Raw genomic sequence first — 19,452 nt, forward strand, 5'->3', positions numbered from 1 at the left:
TCATCATCAAAGCAAATACAGAAAGACGATTGTCCTAAGAAGTGCTCCTCCAGCTCTTCAACATTGTCCACCCACTGTAAGTGGGTATACCTTTCCAGTTAAGATGAAAGCGGAGAATTGTTTACAGACAGCGTGAACTCTTCGTTGTCCTCGTCAATTTTGAGCGTGCCAGAGAGCAGTCTTTTGTAGGTCGCCGTCTTCTGCAGCATCCGGCGCTGCTAGCGGCGGTGGAACTTGTTCCTGGGGAGGAAGCTGTCCAGCCGGCTGCCGCAGAGAGAACACTTCATGGTAGCCCGGATCTCTAACGCGTGGACAGGGCCAGTGACGGAGCTCAGCCGCGGATCTGCAGAGCCGCCGGCGTTGTCAGGGACATCCAAGTCTCCGATGGGGCTGCAGGTGGTGTTGATGGAGGTGGTAAGTTGAAGTTTGCCCTCAAATGTCCTAGTTGAGAGCTCCGTGAAGGCGTAGGATGACAGCACCTGGACGGTGTCCACGCACCTCTCCCACAGCTGCAGCGTCATCTGCGCGGTCCCGTCGGAGATGCAGCAGTTTCTGACCTCCCGCTTGGTCCCGCGGATGTTCACCGTTCGAACGGATGGACTTAGAGAGAGGACTATAGCTTCCACCAGGCTGACCTGCAACCAGAGAGACAAGAAAGGACAAAAAGGTCAGTAAAGCGCATTAAAGTGCAATTTGCAGCTCATAGAGAGTTTAAAGTGTTTACCTTTCTGCCTGCCGGCATCGTCATGACTTCTTTTAGGGTCGTTTTGTGCGGTGATGGGGGGCTCCGTGCGGCGAACGGCACCGTGGTGACTGAGACGTCAGTTCTGTTATTGACGATCACGTCAAAGTCTGACGTGCCCTTGAAACCTGGAAAACATACAATACTGGGTTAGGAAGAGGTTCGTAAACGGTGACATATTTATAGAGTTGTGCGTAAGAGACGTACTTACTTAACGCCTTCTTTACGCTCTTCAGGCAGAGCGGGGTTCCATTCCGCGCAGCCTGGAGAAATGCGTGCCGTTTGCCCGGACTGAAGACCACCGCATCGTGGAAGTCCTCTCGGCCGGTCTGCAGCACCGCGTTGAAGAACTCCACGCTGTTGGCAGAGAACTTCACGGGGGAGACGCTGTGGATGTAGCAGGAAACGGTCTCTTGGTCTTCTCTGGGACGCTTCGCTGGAGTTGCCATGTTGACGGTCAGTGATTCAAGCCCACAAGTGAAGTGTGATTGTCCCGTAGCCGTATTTGTACTCCCTGTCGCAGTAAACAGCAACATTGTTTCAAGTCTTAAAAGAAGTGAGAATCAGGTTTGAAGCATAGAATCCAGACCAACACAATTATGTAGTGAAGCTTTTATTTATTTATAAGTTATTCAGAATTTCTGCATGTATTTTCCATTGTTTTAAAATGCAGTGAAGGCAGGTGTGTGGTGAAGTGTGTTTAAAGGCATTTTAGTAAATGGAATGGTTGTAGATAGAACCATTTGTTCATTTGATGCTTAAGTGGTTCTGTGGTTGGTGAAGTTGTTCAGTTTGATGGAGAAGGTTTTGTGTATATATTTCTATGAAGCACAAAAAACATTTTTGTATTGTTATAAGTTTGTGTTTCTAACAGCAGCAGAACTGTTTTTGTTGTTATACAGGAGTAGTTTCCAAAAGGTTCTATATAGAACTATATACTACACATTCTACATCAACGTGAAGGTCATCCTGCAAGTAACCATTTAGTTATGAACTGCTTATATAGAACTCATGGTTGTTAATAGAATTATTGTCTTTACTAAAGAGCCCTTGAAGAACCATCTTTAATAGTGCATGTAAAAGTAATGCACACTTATTACAAGTATGTTCATTGACATAATTTGCATGAGATAGTAGTATGTTGTTTTGAGACAGTGTTAGTCATTGTAGTGAACTGTTTCAGAAGCTTAGAAAAATCGCACAACAAAAGTAACTTTTGATTTGTTGTTGGTTGTTATTCCTCAACCGTTTAATTTAAGATGCATGGTTCAAAGTAAAACACGTTTTGGCCTTTTTTGCAAGTGTTCATTAAGCAGTGCTGTGGTCCTGCTGCAATATTATAAATACATTATTCTTGTTGCACATTTGTTTATGTATCAATTTCACCTTTTATTAGGATTTAATTTTTTATTAATTGCTCTGTGAGCAGTGTCAAAACTGCAATAGTGGTGTCTCTAAGGCGTCACCAGATGAACAGTTGTTGTTTAGTGTAACAAGTTTTGAAACAGAATTCAAATTAAGTTAGATGTTGTAATGTACTTGTTTGAAGTGATTCATGTTGTGTCCCAAAAAAGCCAGTGACAGTCACTAATTGGTTTTGTAAGAGCTCAATAGTATAATCTAACTTGAATCTTTATGTAAATTTAAAGACATGTACTGTACAACAATCATCAGGTTTTGTGATGACAGATATTGTTTTTATGTGTGTTCTGCATGATAAACATAATCATCAATATTGAAATATTTTGTGAAGACTACCATTTCAGTGGCATACAAAGGGATAAAGTGTTATAGTTTTATGTGTAGCATATATATCACAAGCATTAGTACTAAAGATGATTTTGTTTGTGTTTCTGTTTTATATTAATAGAAATGTTTATGGATTATGATAATCAAATAAGTCTGATTAAAGGTTTAACCAATTTTAGAACACCACAAATTTTCCCAGTTGCTCCTGCACAAGGTATCTTCTATTGCTCATTTCATGCATAGTAGTTACTAATATCAGGAAAGGTCTTTAAATGGAGTGCTAATTCTTATGTTTTCTGTGTTCTCTGTAGGTAAGATGTATGTCCACATCACTGCAGTAAATGCTACTGCTGATAATAAATGGACTTCAGGAGACAAAAACATGCAGCATTCATTGCACCATTGTCTGCGTTTCTCCAGATGGTACAGTTGTACTTCTCATATGTTTTATCTATGTGCTTACACATTTTAGAAAACAATGGATCTATCATTGATCATTAGTTATTAATTATAGCACGTCACTTTAGGAATTTACTCATGTAGCTGGGTTGTTGTAAATGCATGCCTGACATATAACCAAAACACACCTACACGGTCTAATAGTTTGTGTGACATTAAATACAAATAACAGCCATTTTGTCTTCAACATGTTACTACATCACAGAACACTGTATCAAACTCATATACTTCTTGTTGTGTATAGGAGTAGTTAATCAGGGCACAGACCATGTCCCATGATCCAGAACAAATCTAAATATATGATACTGGTAACATTCTGTTATCACATAGTTATTTTCAGTTATATTAGTTTATCACATTTTGAAATGATACACACAGAGATTATGAACATACACTGCTTTATTCAAGCTTACTTTTTAGTAGTGCACCACTTATAGAAAATGGATACAGTGAAGCATGAACACCATACTTTATACATCAGCTGTTCTATGAGTATGACTATGGTTACTGTGTCTTCATAAAACCCAAATTTGATCAATATTAGTAATTTATAACACATAGATGACAATGGGTCATGTTCAGTCTGTTCTATAAGTTCAATGTGATTGTGTAGACTGTTATTTTAAAACCAATTATTTTAGTGTTTAGTTGTATTTTTGGTGTGTCTAACAATATCATAATTGAAGAGTCTGTGTTGTACATTTATTTAAATAGTTGTGTTTTATGTAGACTTCATTGCATTTTAAGGAAATGTAAAATATGAATGTTTAATAATTTCAAAATGCTTGATTAGACAAATGTGTTGGTCTGTAAGTCAGCCGTCATGCTGGCTGTCATGGTGGCTGTGTGTCATGTCTGTGAAAATTGCAACACTGATGTCTCGTCTGGGTCTGCAGACAAACATTCGCAGCCATCACTGGAAAGAGGAGCTGAGAAGATTTCTGTCCAACTGCACAGCTGTACAGCAGCATTTCACATGAGCTGGGAGGTTCTGCGATGTTCACATATGAAATATAATGTTTATTTAAGAAAAAAATTCACATATGAAAATAAAAACCTTGTAATGAACTCTGCCCTGTAGTCTACATAATTTCTGTGTAAAGAATTGTTAGCAGAAGTTTTAATCTGTGAGAAGATTAAGCAAGTTGTACGTGCAGTTATGTAGATTATAACACCCCTGTCAGCATGATTACAAACTAAATCAGTATACACTGTGCTGGTCAGTGCAGCGCCGTGTTAAATGAAGAAAGCCTGAGGTCAGCCATGACAGAAGTGAATAACTGCAATGGAAAACTGAGTGACGTATAACACTGCAAAACTAAGATATGCCTACTTAGGTAAATGCACTGGGAGATTATAATTCACATAATATATTGATATAACTTTGTACTTAGTATGTTTTCATGGTTGTGTTATTGCTAAAGTGCCACGTTCGTTTTTGAGATGGTGTCAGATAAATGAGAGGTCTGAAAGTCTTTCTGGAGTGTAGAGCGCCCCCATGTGGTCAATCACGAACATCTATATGAGCGGTGTTCCATGTTATCTGCGAAGGGCAGGTGTGGCTGCAGGTTTTCACTGTAAATATGCTGAAGCACAATTGGTTCTACTTATTTAATCAGTTCGTCTTGCTCTTTAAATATTTAATCAGGTGATGTTCTGCTTTGATAGAGTGAAAATCTACAGCCACACTGGCCCTTGCATAGGATTGGACATCTCTGTTCCATATAATGCACAAAACAGGTCGAAAAGACGCTAAAGCAGCACAACTGAGTACATATTTTGATAGGATTGACTAACAGTAGAAATAGTGTTTGTCTTTAAGTTAGAAGAGCATTAGATGTTTTGAGAATTTAGGATGGTTCTGTATGTATATATTTATGTACTGAATAGGTTGACATGATAACATCTTAAGGTCTAAAACGTGTTGGTTATGTAGCACAGCTTGTAGTGTTGATAGTGTAGCTGATGTTGTAGATAATAAATATTTAAATGTGTTGGCGAGATATTTTCTGTTCTAAAATTGTGTTTTCATTTCAGGCAGTATAGGCATAGTGATTCAGCAGTGTAAATTTAAATATAGAAGATTTGAAAAATGATGTATTTGAAGTGTGGTGTATTTTAAAAAGTTTCCTGTGGAATTCGCCTTAAGAGCGAGTAAGAGCGGAAATTCTTTCCCTTTCATTGCGATCCTGCATTGAGGTAGGAACTCATCCATGTGTTCAGTAGTCACTGTTCAATAATCACTGTTCAGTTTTCACTATGCTCAATAGTCACTGTTCAGTAATCACTGTTCAATTATCACCATGTTCGATAATCACTGTTCAGTTATCACTATGTTCAACAATCACCATGTTCAGTAATCACTGTTCAATACTCACTATGTTCAATTATCACTATGTTCAATAATCACTGTTCAATAGTCACCATGTTCAATAATCACTGTTCAATAATCACTATGTGGCTAGTTAGGGTGTTTTTGTATGATATTTCTCCGTCTTTAAAGTACAGTTATTGTGAGTCTTTAACAGGCGAACCTTTCTTAGTAGCGTCGTGTTTAGTTGATTATTCCCGTTTTAAATGCTGTAAAACTGTTGTAATATTGTAATTATTAATTTACTAACATAGGTAGCATGTGGAGCACGAGGCAGCACGTGCGAGTTTAAAGGGTTATGAAGGGTGTGGACTGTAGAATGATGTTGGTTTAGGGTGCCGTGTTGTCTGTGAAGCGTAGATGTAGTTTTTAAAATCTTTCCCTGACCTAATACTCGAGTTATACACTGGCTGTGTGTAAATAGCACGACGAACGGTATTTTATCCGCTTCCCTCGGCTTCGCCTGATGTCGTCGTCCCGAACGCACAACAAGCATCGTCGTTCAATACAGACAAACAGCGTGGCCTGTACATTTTAGTAGCGGCGTACTGTAAAGTGTAAGAGTTTGGAGATGGTTAGTTAAAGGTTCGTTTGCCCTGTGCCCTACTTTATGATTGTTGAACAACCCAATGTTTATCCCGATGTCCACATTATTCGCTTCCATCACTGCAACTTTTATTTGGCAGATGTTAATGAAAATGAACAAACATGGCTAGGTTATGGGAATTGGTACAATGTGAGATGTTCTTTCTTTGGCAAATATGAATATATAAATTGAATAAAAAAACTGTATAAGCTGGTTAATGCTAATGAAGGTGAAATGCTTGTTACAGTAGCCAAACATATATTTTGATAAGATTGACTAGCAGTAGAAAGAGTTAGGACAGTGTTTATGTTGAAGTTAGAAGATTGGATTTTTGAGAACTTAGGATGGTTATGAATGTATGTATTAATTTATTTATAGATAACTTAGACCTGGCACAAGATTATGAAGTGTGTGACTATGCTGTACCTAACTGAAGTTAATGTCACTGAAGAGAAGATTTAAAGGGAGACGTTGCTGATCTTTCAAGAAATTGTGCATAATTGAATGGTTTCAGTATTAAGTCATGTACACTGATTATGATCTGAAATGCTCTGTACTAGATAAATTTGGCAAGTCAATTCAGAGTAGTGGTGATGGCAGTTTAATCATTCACGAAACTCCCCCAATATAAAAAATACTTATATGAAATGGTTAAATATGTGCTCCCTGCTGTCAGAAATGTATGTTGTAATGTTTTACATTAATATGCATTTTAATTCATTTGTGATGGAGGGGCGCATGCAGGGTGTTGAGGCAAAATAGTCTTCAAAGAACTGTTTCAGACTTATGAGTATTTTAACTTAAGTATTCCATACAACACTCAGAACACGTGTAGGTTCCCTGGTTTACAATACTAAGTAAAGTGGCTACTTGTGTTATCACTGTTGTAAAGACGTTTGTCTAATGAGTAATTTCACAACAAACCACTCTGACTGTCTTTATATCTCAAGCACCCAATTATTCAGAAGTGTATAAAAATTGGTGGAATTGTCCTCTAAAAAAATTCATGTGCTATGACCACTGGTTCACAACTGCGGTCCTGTAGTCTGCTGTCCTGCAGATATTGATTTACATGAAAGCATTTTTGTTCAGTTTCCATAGTGGTTTTGCTCTAAATGATATTTTAGGTGGCAGCAAAGAGTCTTACAATGAAAGCTTTAAATGGATTTGACAGCATAATGACAGCAAAGCTGCCCTTGTAACAGCCAGCTTGTTATACATGTTTGAACTTACTAATGTATTTTCCTCTGTGTATTATGTGGCTGCTGGATTTGCTGACAACTGATGGAAACCTTTTGGTAAGTATTGCTGTTACTATTTTGTTCTGAGTCTCTTTCAACGTTAATCATGAATCAGCAAACAGCTCACTTGTATACAAAAGGTGTCCCAGTATCTATTATGAACCAAGACTGACAGCTGTGTGTAGTGCTAGGATGGAGTTCACTTATATGGGCGTAGTACAATGCCTTAAGGATAGAAGTTGGTTAATTGTGCCTCAGTGTATAATTGTGATCAGTGTAAAAGGAAAAAGTATTTACCATATTTTAACAGTGAAGAAATCAGTGAAGAAAGAATATTTTCCCCTAAATAGAATAGCTATTTATATAACTGTTGCCTGTGGTTGTGACCTATCTGGTTTCAGAGATACTTACACAGTTAAACTTCTGAATGTGTTTTTGTGTGTGTGTGTGTGTGTGTGTGTGTGTGTGTGTGTGTGTGTGTGTGTTCCTGGAAATGGGAAGTTGGCAGTTTCAGCAGTAAGAAGTACAGGTATGTGTTCAATGGAAAACATCCATCATGATGATGAAAAATTTTGGAACAGATTCAAACAAAATTGGTGCATAAAAATTAGTCTGCTGTACCCAGATAAAGCCATGAAACTGTCAATGTCAAGTTCTTTTTCAGTCAGTCCCTGACTTTGGAGTAATGTTTTGCATGGAGTGGGAAACATGACTGTGGAATCTCCAGCAGTAGCAGTATATTCATAGTGACCTAAGGTTCAGTAGTATACCAGTGTTATTTGATGTTGAATAGTCTGATAATTCTGATTTGAGGAAATAATTTTTCAGTGTACAACAGGCCATTTAAGCTGTAAAAGGAATCACAGTTCTTCCATTTATACCTCTGTCATTAAGTGTGATTGTTATAAGCAATCTGCAATCAAATTCTCTGTAGCATTGCTAAATTAATATTAAGTTCATGTTGAGTTATGAAAATATTTGAGACTGCGTACATGAATTGTGACATTTTTGTACGTCTCTGTTTTCTGGGAAATTTCCTGTGGCTGGAAAATCTTAATACTTCAGACGTTGTTGAAGGTATGTTTATCCAATGTCACATACAGTTTATCATTTATAAACACTTGTTTTACTTCTGTAGTCTAAGACAGGTTTTATACATACAGTGGTACACAGATTCGTATGGTTACTTCAGAATCAATGTACTGAAAGCTAATGTGATCATTACATTTCCTGTTTTTGTGGCTACTGAGCTGCAGAAATATTATTCACATACAAAGAAGTAAATGTTACTATGAGTCTTTTATTAAATATGCTTTAGTATTTGTAATAATGCAAGCATAATATAGGAAATGGAAACTGTGCTTGTTTTCAAAATGCAGCTGCATCTTGCTGAACAGGCTGACAAAATTTGTCCCTTGCATGTTGTCATAAAATGTCCTCAGAACTGTCTTCTTAATGCTGTTTGTTTTAGCTGTTCGCTGTGTTCTGTTTCAGCAGAATCAAGACTTGAAAGGTGTGCTCAAGGGCATACTGTATACCTGAAATTACACTATGACTTGCTGGTAGTTACAAATTATTGCTTATATAATAACGTAATAGTATAGCAGTATGGAGAACTGATGGCATGAAGTAGACCATCGGTCAAGGTTATTTCTTTATGTAGATGCATGTCCACACAGGTAGATGTATTGTGCAGGGTGAGAAGAAGGTGGTTGATTTCTGTGGAATCTTCTAAGTCTCCTATTAAATGGTAAAAATCAGATGTGCAGACAATGGCTTTATTATAGCAGGGCGTCTGAACGGTGTATTCGACAGCTGGTCAACATCGTGTTCCTGGTCCTGCTTTCTCTTTGGCCCAACAGCAAGATGACTGCATCGGACAGAAGGCTGCACAGTCAACATCAGACCTGCCACACACACACACACACACACACACACACACACACCACACACACACGCACACACACACACACACAGAAGCAGTGAAGCTGATATATAGAACTCTTATTCAGTAAAGATGTGTAGTGTGTCACTAGCAAAAATGTGTAGAACAATACTGTGATGCTGTTATGTAATTTAAATATTTACTGTTGTGCAGATGGTTTTGATGTGCCCATATGCAGGATTTCTTTTATGTGTGTGGTAGTATAACATGCAGCACATGCTGTACTTAAAAGTTTAAATACTGTGAATATTGTTTTATTTATTTATTTATTTATTAAGTGTAAAGAAATGTGTCAGGTCCTGCGTTATAGAAAATATTTTTTTCTATATATGTAGCTTGTAGTACACATTTATATCATGGTGTTTAAATGTGTGAAACTGATGGTGTTTTTGCAGTGTTACTGACTAAGAATGAACTGTTAAATGTTATAAAAATTGAATGGTGATTTGTGAATTGTCTGAAACTTAGTGTGGACTGAGATTGCAATGCTGTTAAATATATGTTAAGTATAACAGGATTCTTGTAAAACTAGGAGGTTTTTTTAAACCTAGGAATTGAATAATTAACAGTAGCGTTCAGTATATGTCAGTAACGTTTTGTGTTATTGAACACTCATGTTTTCGTGGCTTTTTTCTTGTATTTTCTGTTTTCAGATGCCCCGCACGAAGGCGTCCAGGCGGTCGGCTGTGGCGAGGAAGAGGACGGCGGACCAGCGCGGTGGAGCTGTCCCGGCTGTGTCGCATGATGAGGCAATAAAAGGAGTTCTGACGCACTTTGATGCTTGTTTATTCACTGTTAAACTGAATACCTGTGCTATTGTCAAACAGGGCTCTTGGTGTGCTGTTATTGACTCTCATGCACGAATTGTCCATGGTGAGGAGGATCAAGACTCAGGTAAAAGCTTAGTAGCTTTCCATGCAAACATTGGGTCTCTTCTGAACCACGTCACGATTCTGGGTCTGTCATTACAAGCAGAAAGTGAGCCATTTGAAGTCACTGGTGTTCTCGTTATTCCTGCTGGTGCCAGGACAGTGTCCGATGTGCATAATAATTGTCTGTCTATGAAGTCCCAGATGTTACAACACGTCTCCAAGGCGTCACATATGAAACAACAATGCAAGAAGCTGATTGTGGTAGTGCACAGTCCTTCAGCAGCCGCTTTTTGTACAGTGATGCAGTAAAACGTAAACGTAAAGACAGCAATACTGAACGTACATCAACAGTAAACAGCCTCGTCAACAGTGAAGGTGACGTTGTGTTGATTAGTGAAACACAAACTGAAAGGTTTCAGTTCAATCCTTTAACAGTACAGCAACAGAAAAGCGCTTGTCTAAAACTGAATATTTTGTACAATGAGTACAATAATGGACACTTAAATGCAGCAGTAGCGCTGGCAGAGCCTTGTAAAACACAAGTGATGACAGCTGATGGTAACTGCTTTTTCAGGTCAGTAGGGATTTCTGGAAGTGGAATTGAACACAGGAAAATCAGACGTGCTGTTGTTTCACACATGGAGAGAAACGAGACTATTTATGTTCATCATCTCAAAGAAGGTTACTCTTCTGTTCCACGATACATCTCTAACAGTAGAATGAAATATGTTGGAACTTGGGCCACTGAGGTTGAAATTCAAGCTGCTGCTGATTTCCTTGGTGTAAACATTTTCACATACACTGACAACAAATGGTTGAAATACACACCTTGCCATCATTCCAGAGGTTGCAGTAGAGATAGAGGAATTTAGCTGAAACACTGTAATCAGTCACACTATGAAGTTGTAGTATGTGTTAAAACTGGTGACAGTACTTGTAGTGGAGTCTGTTCACTTAGTTGTCAAAATAAGCAATCAGAAAATGTATCGACGTGCCGCAAGCTTGAAAGGCAGAAACGGAAGTATGATAAAAATGAAGAATACAGGGAGGAAAAAAATCAGAAAGGTATAAAATTGTACCATGGTAATGAAATTTACAGAAATCAGTTGAAAAAGTTGAGCACTGATAAATATTCCACAGACCAAGAACACAGAGAGCATGTGAACAATTAAGCATTGATAAATACTCCACAGACCAGGAACACAGAGAGCATGTAAAACAATTAAGCATTGATAAATATTCCACAGACCAGGAATACAGAGAGCATGTGAAACAATTAAGCATTGATAAATATTCCACAGACCAGGAACACAGAGAGCATGTAAATCAATTAAGCACTGATAAATATTCCACAGACCAGGAACACGGAGAGCATGTGAAACAATTAAGCATTGATAAATATTCCACAGACCAGGAACACAGAGAACATTTAAAACATTTAAGCATTGCTAAATATTCCACAGACCAGGAACACAGAGACCATGTAAAACAGTAAAGCATTGATAAATATTCCACAGACCAGGAACACAGAGACCATGCAAAACAATTAAGCATTAACAAATATTCCATAGATCAGGAACACAGAGACCATGTCAAACAATTAAGCATTCATAAATATTCAACAGACCAGGAACACAGAGAACATGTGAGACAATTAAGCATTGATAAATATTCCAGAAATGAAGCTCACAGAGAAAAACTCAAAAGGAAGAGTTTTGAATTGTATCATACAGATTCAGTGTATCAAACAGCTAAAAAGCAAAGTAATATGGACAGATATAAGACAGACAGTGCTTATGCTAATGCCACTAAAATCAGAAATGCAGAAAGAAGAAATACAGAAAGGAATATAAGGCAAGAAATCAACTATGTCATTCAAAATTTCAGAGAAAAAATAAGTAGAGGCCCAGAATACGTATGTTCAGTATATCACCGAACACTATTCAGACATCAAGTACTCATATGCAGAATGGAAGAATATCTCAAAAAAGATCATTTGGTTGCATCTGTGGCGGAAAAATGTATCACAGACACATATTTACATCTATGCAGTGATGTGTGCTCTGATGACTATTCTATTAAAACTGGCCCTGCTGGTTCAGTATGGATTTGCTTCACATGTCACAGAAAGATTCTGAATAAAAAAATGCCTGCAGAGAGTGTTGCGAATAATCTTTCACTGGATCCAATTCCTCCAGAGTTACAGAGTCTAAATTCACTGGAAAGGTATTTAATTGCATTGCATATTCCATTCATAAGACTTGTGTCTTTACCAAAAGGGGGACGAAATGGTGTTCATGGACCTGTAACTTGTGTGCCATCCAATGTTGCAGATGTAGCCCAAGTTTTACCAAGATTAGAAAATTCAGATCTGATGATTCGTGTGAAATTAAAGAGGAAATTAACGTACAAAGGGCATTATCAGTATCAATTTGTCCATCCAGAAAAGGTAGAAAATGCACTGACGTATCTGAAAGAGCATAAGTTCTATAGTGATGTTGAGTTTAACAATGACTTGATTAATCCACTCAGTAAAACTCCAGAAGCAGAAAAGCATGATGATGCTTATGAGCAACATATTGATGAGGATAACACTGAGACCACTTGTGAGGACGACAGCATTGATGACACTCTGCATGATAGACAACAACATGGTATGTTCATGGATACATGCCTTCAACCTGTTGATATAGCTCAGGAGGTTTTAGACCAACACTTTGAAGGAATAATTTCTGTGGCACCTGGGGAAACAAATAACCCTGTCAGGCTTCTATGTGATGAATCTAATGAGGCTAAGTGTTTTCCAGTTCTTTTTCCAAAAGGCACAGGCACTTTTCATGATCAAAGGCAAGAAAACCTCACATTGTATAGATATTTAAATACAAGAATACTGAATGCAGATGGGCGATTTGCAAAAAACTTGGACTTTCTGTTTTATGGCCAATATATATCAGAGTTAAATCAAGTTATATCAAATGTTTCAATTGCTTTGAGGAAAGGACATGATATAATCAAAAGAGATGTTCCGTCAGAAATGTTAACAAACGAAGACTCCCTACAAAGGATTTTGAATGTTGATGAAGGCTACAAATTCCTCAAACCCATAAGAGACACCCCTGTTTTCTGGCAAAGTGTTTAGAAAGACTTGTTCGGCGTGGTGAGGCAGCTGGGTATTCCCACATGGTTTTGTTCATTTTCCTCTGCTAATCTGCGATGGCCCGAACTACTGCAAACAATCCTGAAACAAGAGAGAAAAGAAGTAGTGGTTGATGATGGCTCACCTCACACTCACTGCTTGTTCTGGGTGGAAAATGCTCCTCAGATTGACAAAGATGATGATGATGACGTTGTAGCATTTGTTGATCGTTATGTTACATGTGAAATGCCACCAGATGATGACACAGAAATGCATGAAATTGCATCCAGTGTCCAACAACACAGTAAAAGACATTCAAAAACATGCAAAAAGAAAGGAACAGCATGCAGGTTCAATTTTCCACGTCCTCCAACAAACAGAACATTTATCACAAGATGTAAAACTGATGAACTTGAAAAGGATGTTGATGGGAAATCTGCAGAGCAGAGAGATTCTGCAAACTCAGCAAAAATGAAACACAGTGTGCAAATAGGAAAAGATTTACCAGAATTCTAAAAGAGGTAAAGAATGCTTTACTGAGTTCTGAGCAGAACTTTGAATCTGCTGATGATTTATTTGCTTCACTTGGAATAAATCAGGAAATATTTGAAGCTGCTTACATACGGATGACAAGAAAAACTAGTGTTCTTTTGAAGAGAAAACCGGAATGCAAATATAGACATTCAGTTTGTGGTTGATACATATTCCTGTATTTCGTACATCATCTCCTACACTTCCAAAGCAGAAAGAGAGATGGGACTGTTGTTGTCACATGCTCAGAAAGAGGCTTCACAATAAGGAAATCTAGACGCCAAACAAGCTTTACACAAACTGGGCAGTGTTTTCCTACATAATCGTGAAGTTTGAGCTCAGGAAAGTGTTTATCACCTCACTAACATGAAACTAAAACAAGGATCTCACAAATTGCAGTTTGTTCCAACTGGAGATGCTATAAGAATGCGGTGATGAAGACAGCCGAAACATTTGGATGCACAGCATCAGTGACAGATATAAAGGCCTAAAACTACAGAATTTGTGGAAATCTGTCTAGCTACATATGCATCTGAGTACAGAGTACTGTCAAAATCTGAGAGTTCATCCACTGACAGTATAAAGCTGGACAAAGGGTTAGGCTTCATAAAGAAAAGGTCCCACACAGATGCTGCTGTTGTTAGATATGCCCGTTTCTCACTAACAAAGAATCCAGAGAAATATCATCAAAGCATTTTGCAGCTGTTTTTGCCTCATTATTCAGATGATCAGTTGAAACCCAACAATTTCAATACTTATCAGGATTTTTATGAGACTGGCTTTGTGAAATTTTCTGATGAACTACTTTCAGTGAAAAGTATAGTGGATTCTAACATGGCAATGTTTGAGAAAGAAGCTGATTCCATATATGAAGCTCAAGAAGACTTAGAGAGAAATGGTCCAATGGAGGATGCATGGGCAGAAATCTGTCCAGAAACGGAACACGAACGATTAGAATGTATTGCTACTAAATCAGTGCAAGACACAGAAATTGGGGAAAGTAATGATATCATACCAGATCTGCTACCAAAGGAAACCAATATGGAACAAGATAATTCTTGTGGTATACCAAAGAAAGAAGCAGTGGCTTTGTTTCGTTCACTCAATGAAAAACAGTCTCAAATATTCTATCAATGAAGGAGAGGACAGAACTGAACTCCATATTTATGCAACCAGTGAGGAAGTCAATGATCACAATATGCACAGGTTGTACAAAACATGCTCAGACCCTGTTACCATTCATGCACAAGACTTTGAAAGGGTTGCTAAAACTGGTCGACTGGAAAGCATACATGGCCATCATGCTCATGTTTCCAAAACGTGTCTGACACTATCACTTCATATAGGTGTCAATGCACGGGTCATGCTTGTCAAAAACATTGATGTTTCAGATGGACTAGTAAACGGTGCTTTTGGTACAGTTAATGAAATATGCTTTGATACTGCAGATCAATTTCCATCAAAAATATATGTAACATTTGACAATGAAAGGGCAGGTAAAACATTAAGAGCAAAGAAACCATGCTTCAAACCTGGTTTAGAAAAAGCAACACCAATTGAACCAGAGGAAGAGAGAGTGACCAAGAGTGGGGGCATACGGCGTCAGTTTCCTTTGAAATTAGCTTGGGCTTGCACTATCCACAAAGTACAAGGCCTTACTGTGGAAAAGGCTGTTGTGTCACTGAAAAAGATATTTGCAGCTGGACAAGCATATGTGGCTTTGAGTCGTGTCACATTTCTGTCAGACCTTATAATACAAGATTTCAAAGAGAAAGCAATATATGGCAAGCAAGTCATTGAAGGTTTCATGCAGAGCATGCCTGCATTTATTCAGTCAGACTCAGCACCCTTACTGCCATCATGCAAGATACTTCTGCACAATGTACAAGGACTGTCATGTCACCTGGAAGACCTAAAACAAAACAGAAGGTATATGGAAGCTGATATCATTTGTGTGACTGAATCTTAGTTAAAATCAGACCACTGTGCAGCTGATGTACAAATATCTGGATTTCTGTTCCATAGCAAACCAAGGTGTGTTTCATATGACACTAGTGACATAATATTTGCAGAACTAAAGGAGCAACAACATGGTGGTGTTGGTCTGTATTACAAGGAGCATATGAATTGTAGTGTTGTTCAGTCACCATGTGTGAACTTGGAGTGTCTGCAGTTTGTGATTAATCATCTTAATACAACAGCAGCAGTTTGTACAGACCACCTTCATACAACTTGCAAGCATTTCATAACAACCTGATAGATTTGATCCAACACATTGACGACTTTCCTGGAGGAAAAGTTATCATGGGAGATTTCAATGAAAATCTTTTTACAACAAGCACAGTTAATGAAATCATGCAACACTATGGCTTTACTCTTCTAGTTGTAGAAGAAGCAACTACTGAAAGTGGAACATTAATTGATCATGTTTATATAAAAGATATAACTAGCAATAGTGTTAAAGTGTCCATAATGCCAACATATTTCAGCTACCATGAATGTGTTGTACTGAACTGTTTTAATAACTTAAATAAACACAATACTGAGGCAGCAGTGAACTAAGTGAAGCAATTCAATCCAAACCATCCACAAGTTGGGGGGAGGGGGATACATTATCCCCCTGTGGGAATACATTAGAGCTGAGGTGCCCCTATAAGGCTACGTTCAGACTGCAGGTAAAAGTGGTACAAATATGATCATTTCTGCTATATGTCCCAAATGTTTTTGTTTATGTGACAGTTTGAAGAAAACAAAAAGAATAATTTCACAGTTTCAATTCTGATTTTAGGCTCTATTTCTAAGTGGCATTGAAATCCAAAACATAACACCAAGCAGTGCTCTGTTTTAGCACTCACACTATTATTTATGTACAATTTGTGTTAATTCAACTCAAACTTGATCTGAATTTTGCATGCAGAAATGATGTCTTTATAGGAATATCTTCAAAGTGAGTCTCACTGTGGTTATGTTTTACCTCAATGATATTTAGGAAAAAAAATTAAGAAACAAAGGATTCAAAAGAGACTTATACAAAAGAAGTGCCTTATAACTTATATCAACACTTTGGCACCAACTTTGGGTATGAAAGTCAATTCAAAACACTAATCTCTTCAGACAGATATTTACTATACAAAAATACAAATATACAAAATGTGTTAGTGGGGTGGTATTTTCAAGGGTACATTAGTACTTTTAGTCAGGGAACATAATAACACCATTGTACCATAATCCATTGAAACCATATTTCCTAAGATGTATTGACTAAACACACCCTGTCTCATCTCCAGACTTTTTATTTTATTCCTCTGATTTAAAACATTAAGGTTCACAAATGGACCTAAAAACCACTGTTGTACCTTTGAGGGAACATTTACATTGTTTGTACCCTGATGAACGAAAACCGTACCTGGACAGAACCTTTAATTCTAACAGTGTAGAATGAAGATGATGTGAACAACATGGCCACTTTTACCTGCAGTCTGAACGTAGCCTAACAGTCACAGAGCATGTAAATGTAACTTCTATGACAACAACTGGTTTACATACTTTGGTGGATTTTTTTTTTTGTTTGTGCAGTACATGGTACTTGCTTTGATTTATGTTGTGTTAATAATAACCTTGCACACTACAGATTCCTCAGAAGATCTATATATGCTGTTGTTTTTACTGTGTTTAGAGTACATTGTACTTCCTTAAATTTACATTGTCTTAACAATGACTGTGCCTACAAATTCTCAGAAGATCTATGCAGGCTGTACAACAGTTAAAAGGGCACCTCAGCTCTATATGGGGAAACTAATAAAGGTATGTGCAGGATGTATGCAAATTTATACAGAATTGAAGTAATATGAAAAAATGAAGTAAATATATTAAATTAATGACTTAATCATTAATTACATAAATTCCATATAGATAAAACCTAAATAAAATAATATGAAAATGTTATTTCCAAAATATATGACTGTCTAACATGAGTTATATATCCTGCACATACCTCAGCACACTGATACAGTACTAATTTAAAACCCAGTAATAAAAAAAAGTATTTGTATTTGTATTCATTTTTAGACTATCAAATTTTATTTACTGACAATCATATTACAAAATGATTATACATATATTAATTTTTAAAAATATTATCATATATCACTATGTGCTCTTTTACTCCTAACAAATTAATAGTTTATTCAGTTCTATCACCTTTCCAAGAAAAGTGTGCATGTTTTCCCTCATTAACATAAAACACACTGCTTTAGGGCAATAGAACCTTTGCATACTGCAGTGTTTCATTGAACTTGTATGACAAATCTATGTGGCTCAAGAATGTTATTATGGAATATGAGCAGAAACATTGCTGTCTGTGGTGGACTTTCATAAAATTGTCAATTTTGTAGTCCCACCAGTGGTGTGACGTCAGCTCAATGACAGGTAAGATCTCCTGGCCCAAGACAACCTAAGACAGACTGGCATCAGCACTGGGATGAATGGAATTTTTGTTTCAAACTGAATGTCAGGACAATTGTACAGCAAAACCTGACATTAAGTGTCAACATGGAATGCACCACTTAATGCAGTAATTCCAGGTTTGGGGCCCAATAGCACATAACTGTAAATGTATATCTGGTGCAGTGATATCAGCTCAATGACAGGTAAGATCTCCTGGCCAGAGACAACCTAAGGCAGAGTGATATCAGCACCAGAAAGCCCCACAAAAAAGACAGCAACTTCATTGCCAAATTACTGCTCTTCAAGCCACTTTATATTTCAAAACAAATGGATTGCTCTTTACAGTCCTACATACAAATATTGTTACAACTTTCCTTACAAATATGTTTTGCAATTTCCCCAGATGTTGAAAACAAATATGTGCAATACCAGTGATTATCTTTTAAGATTATAGCTTTAATTGTTCTAATAATTTTAAAAGAACATAAATTGTTTCACATCACAATCATCTCTTGTATTACGTATTATGACCCACAGTTGTAGTAACCTGTGTGTCTCTCTCTCTGTAGCCATTTTGTGTTTTCCCTCTTTTGTTGCCTTGTGTGCAGATCTCTAATTGGCCACATGGCTGCGCTCTGCTGTATGTAAGAAGTCACTGAACCACTATCCAAGGAGATGTTCAGGGCTCTCTCCCCTTTGACATCACCTGCAACGACTCCTGTCTAAACCACTCCAGCACTCTTCACTCAACGCTTCACTTGTAAATTCTGACAAAAGCTTTGTTAGATTCTGTGAAACTCTGTGTGATTTTGGGAAAAGTAGGGGACGAGTGCCTTTTGTTTTGGTTATTTTTTCTCCTGTTTGAATGTAGGCAGTTAGGGTACCTTTTGTACTTTTGTTTCTTTTTGTTTTGAGGTTTAGGTGGTGTAAAACTATAAGCTGTTTTTGTTTGTTGTTTTGGCATATGCTCGTCTCTGAAGCCATCATCCCATCCAGCTTCTTAGCTTCTTGCTATAAAAATGAACATGTTTTCTGGTTCAAGTGGTATCCATTGTTTAATTCAGCTACTAGTCTGTGGACAGACCTGACTCTCAATTTGTGGTACTGCCTGGCTCTACACCAGGTTGCAACATGTGATACAATTAATCCCTCAAAAAGAGCACATATTGTTTTCCCTATGACAGAACTCATACTTAAGTATTTATTGTCCTTGCTGAAATGGTACATATAAAGTAATGGAGATTTTGAATTTATACCTGATGACTCTATAATTTCTCCATATCCAACCATGTATGTGTTTGTACTTTATGAGTCTAACTCTAAAAATTAGTCACTGTCATGTTTTCCCATAATGTGAGGAATCTAAGGAAGTTC

The 19,452-nt window shown here is 37.4% G+C and overlaps 1 protein-coding gene and 1 pseudogene across 1 annotated transcript; one reads left to right on the forward strand and one right to left on the reverse strand.

Annotated features, from left to right (window-relative positions):
- Positions 1-218: 218 nt before the first annotated feature.
- Positions 219-1,191, reverse strand: LOC118800232. The gene is made up of 3 exons (XM_036560432.1): positions 954-1,191; positions 725-870; positions 219-635 (listed from the first exon to the last, which is right to left on the reverse strand). The coding sequence occupies exons 1-3, from the start codon at positions 1,189-1,191 to the stop codon at positions 219-221; spliced, it is 801 nt and encodes a 266-aa protein (XP_036416325.1).
- Positions 1,190-18,694, forward strand: LOC118800233 (annotated as a pseudogene).
- Positions 18,695-19,452: the final 758 nt, after the last annotated feature.

This window comes from Colossoma macropomum, unplaced genomic scaffold, assembly GCF_904425465.1.
Source record: "Colossoma macropomum unplaced genomic scaffold, Colossoma_macropomum, whole genome shotgun sequence".
In the NCBI taxonomy this organism is placed as follows: domain Eukaryota; kingdom Metazoa; phylum Chordata; class Actinopteri; order Characiformes; family Serrasalmidae; genus Colossoma; species Colossoma macropomum.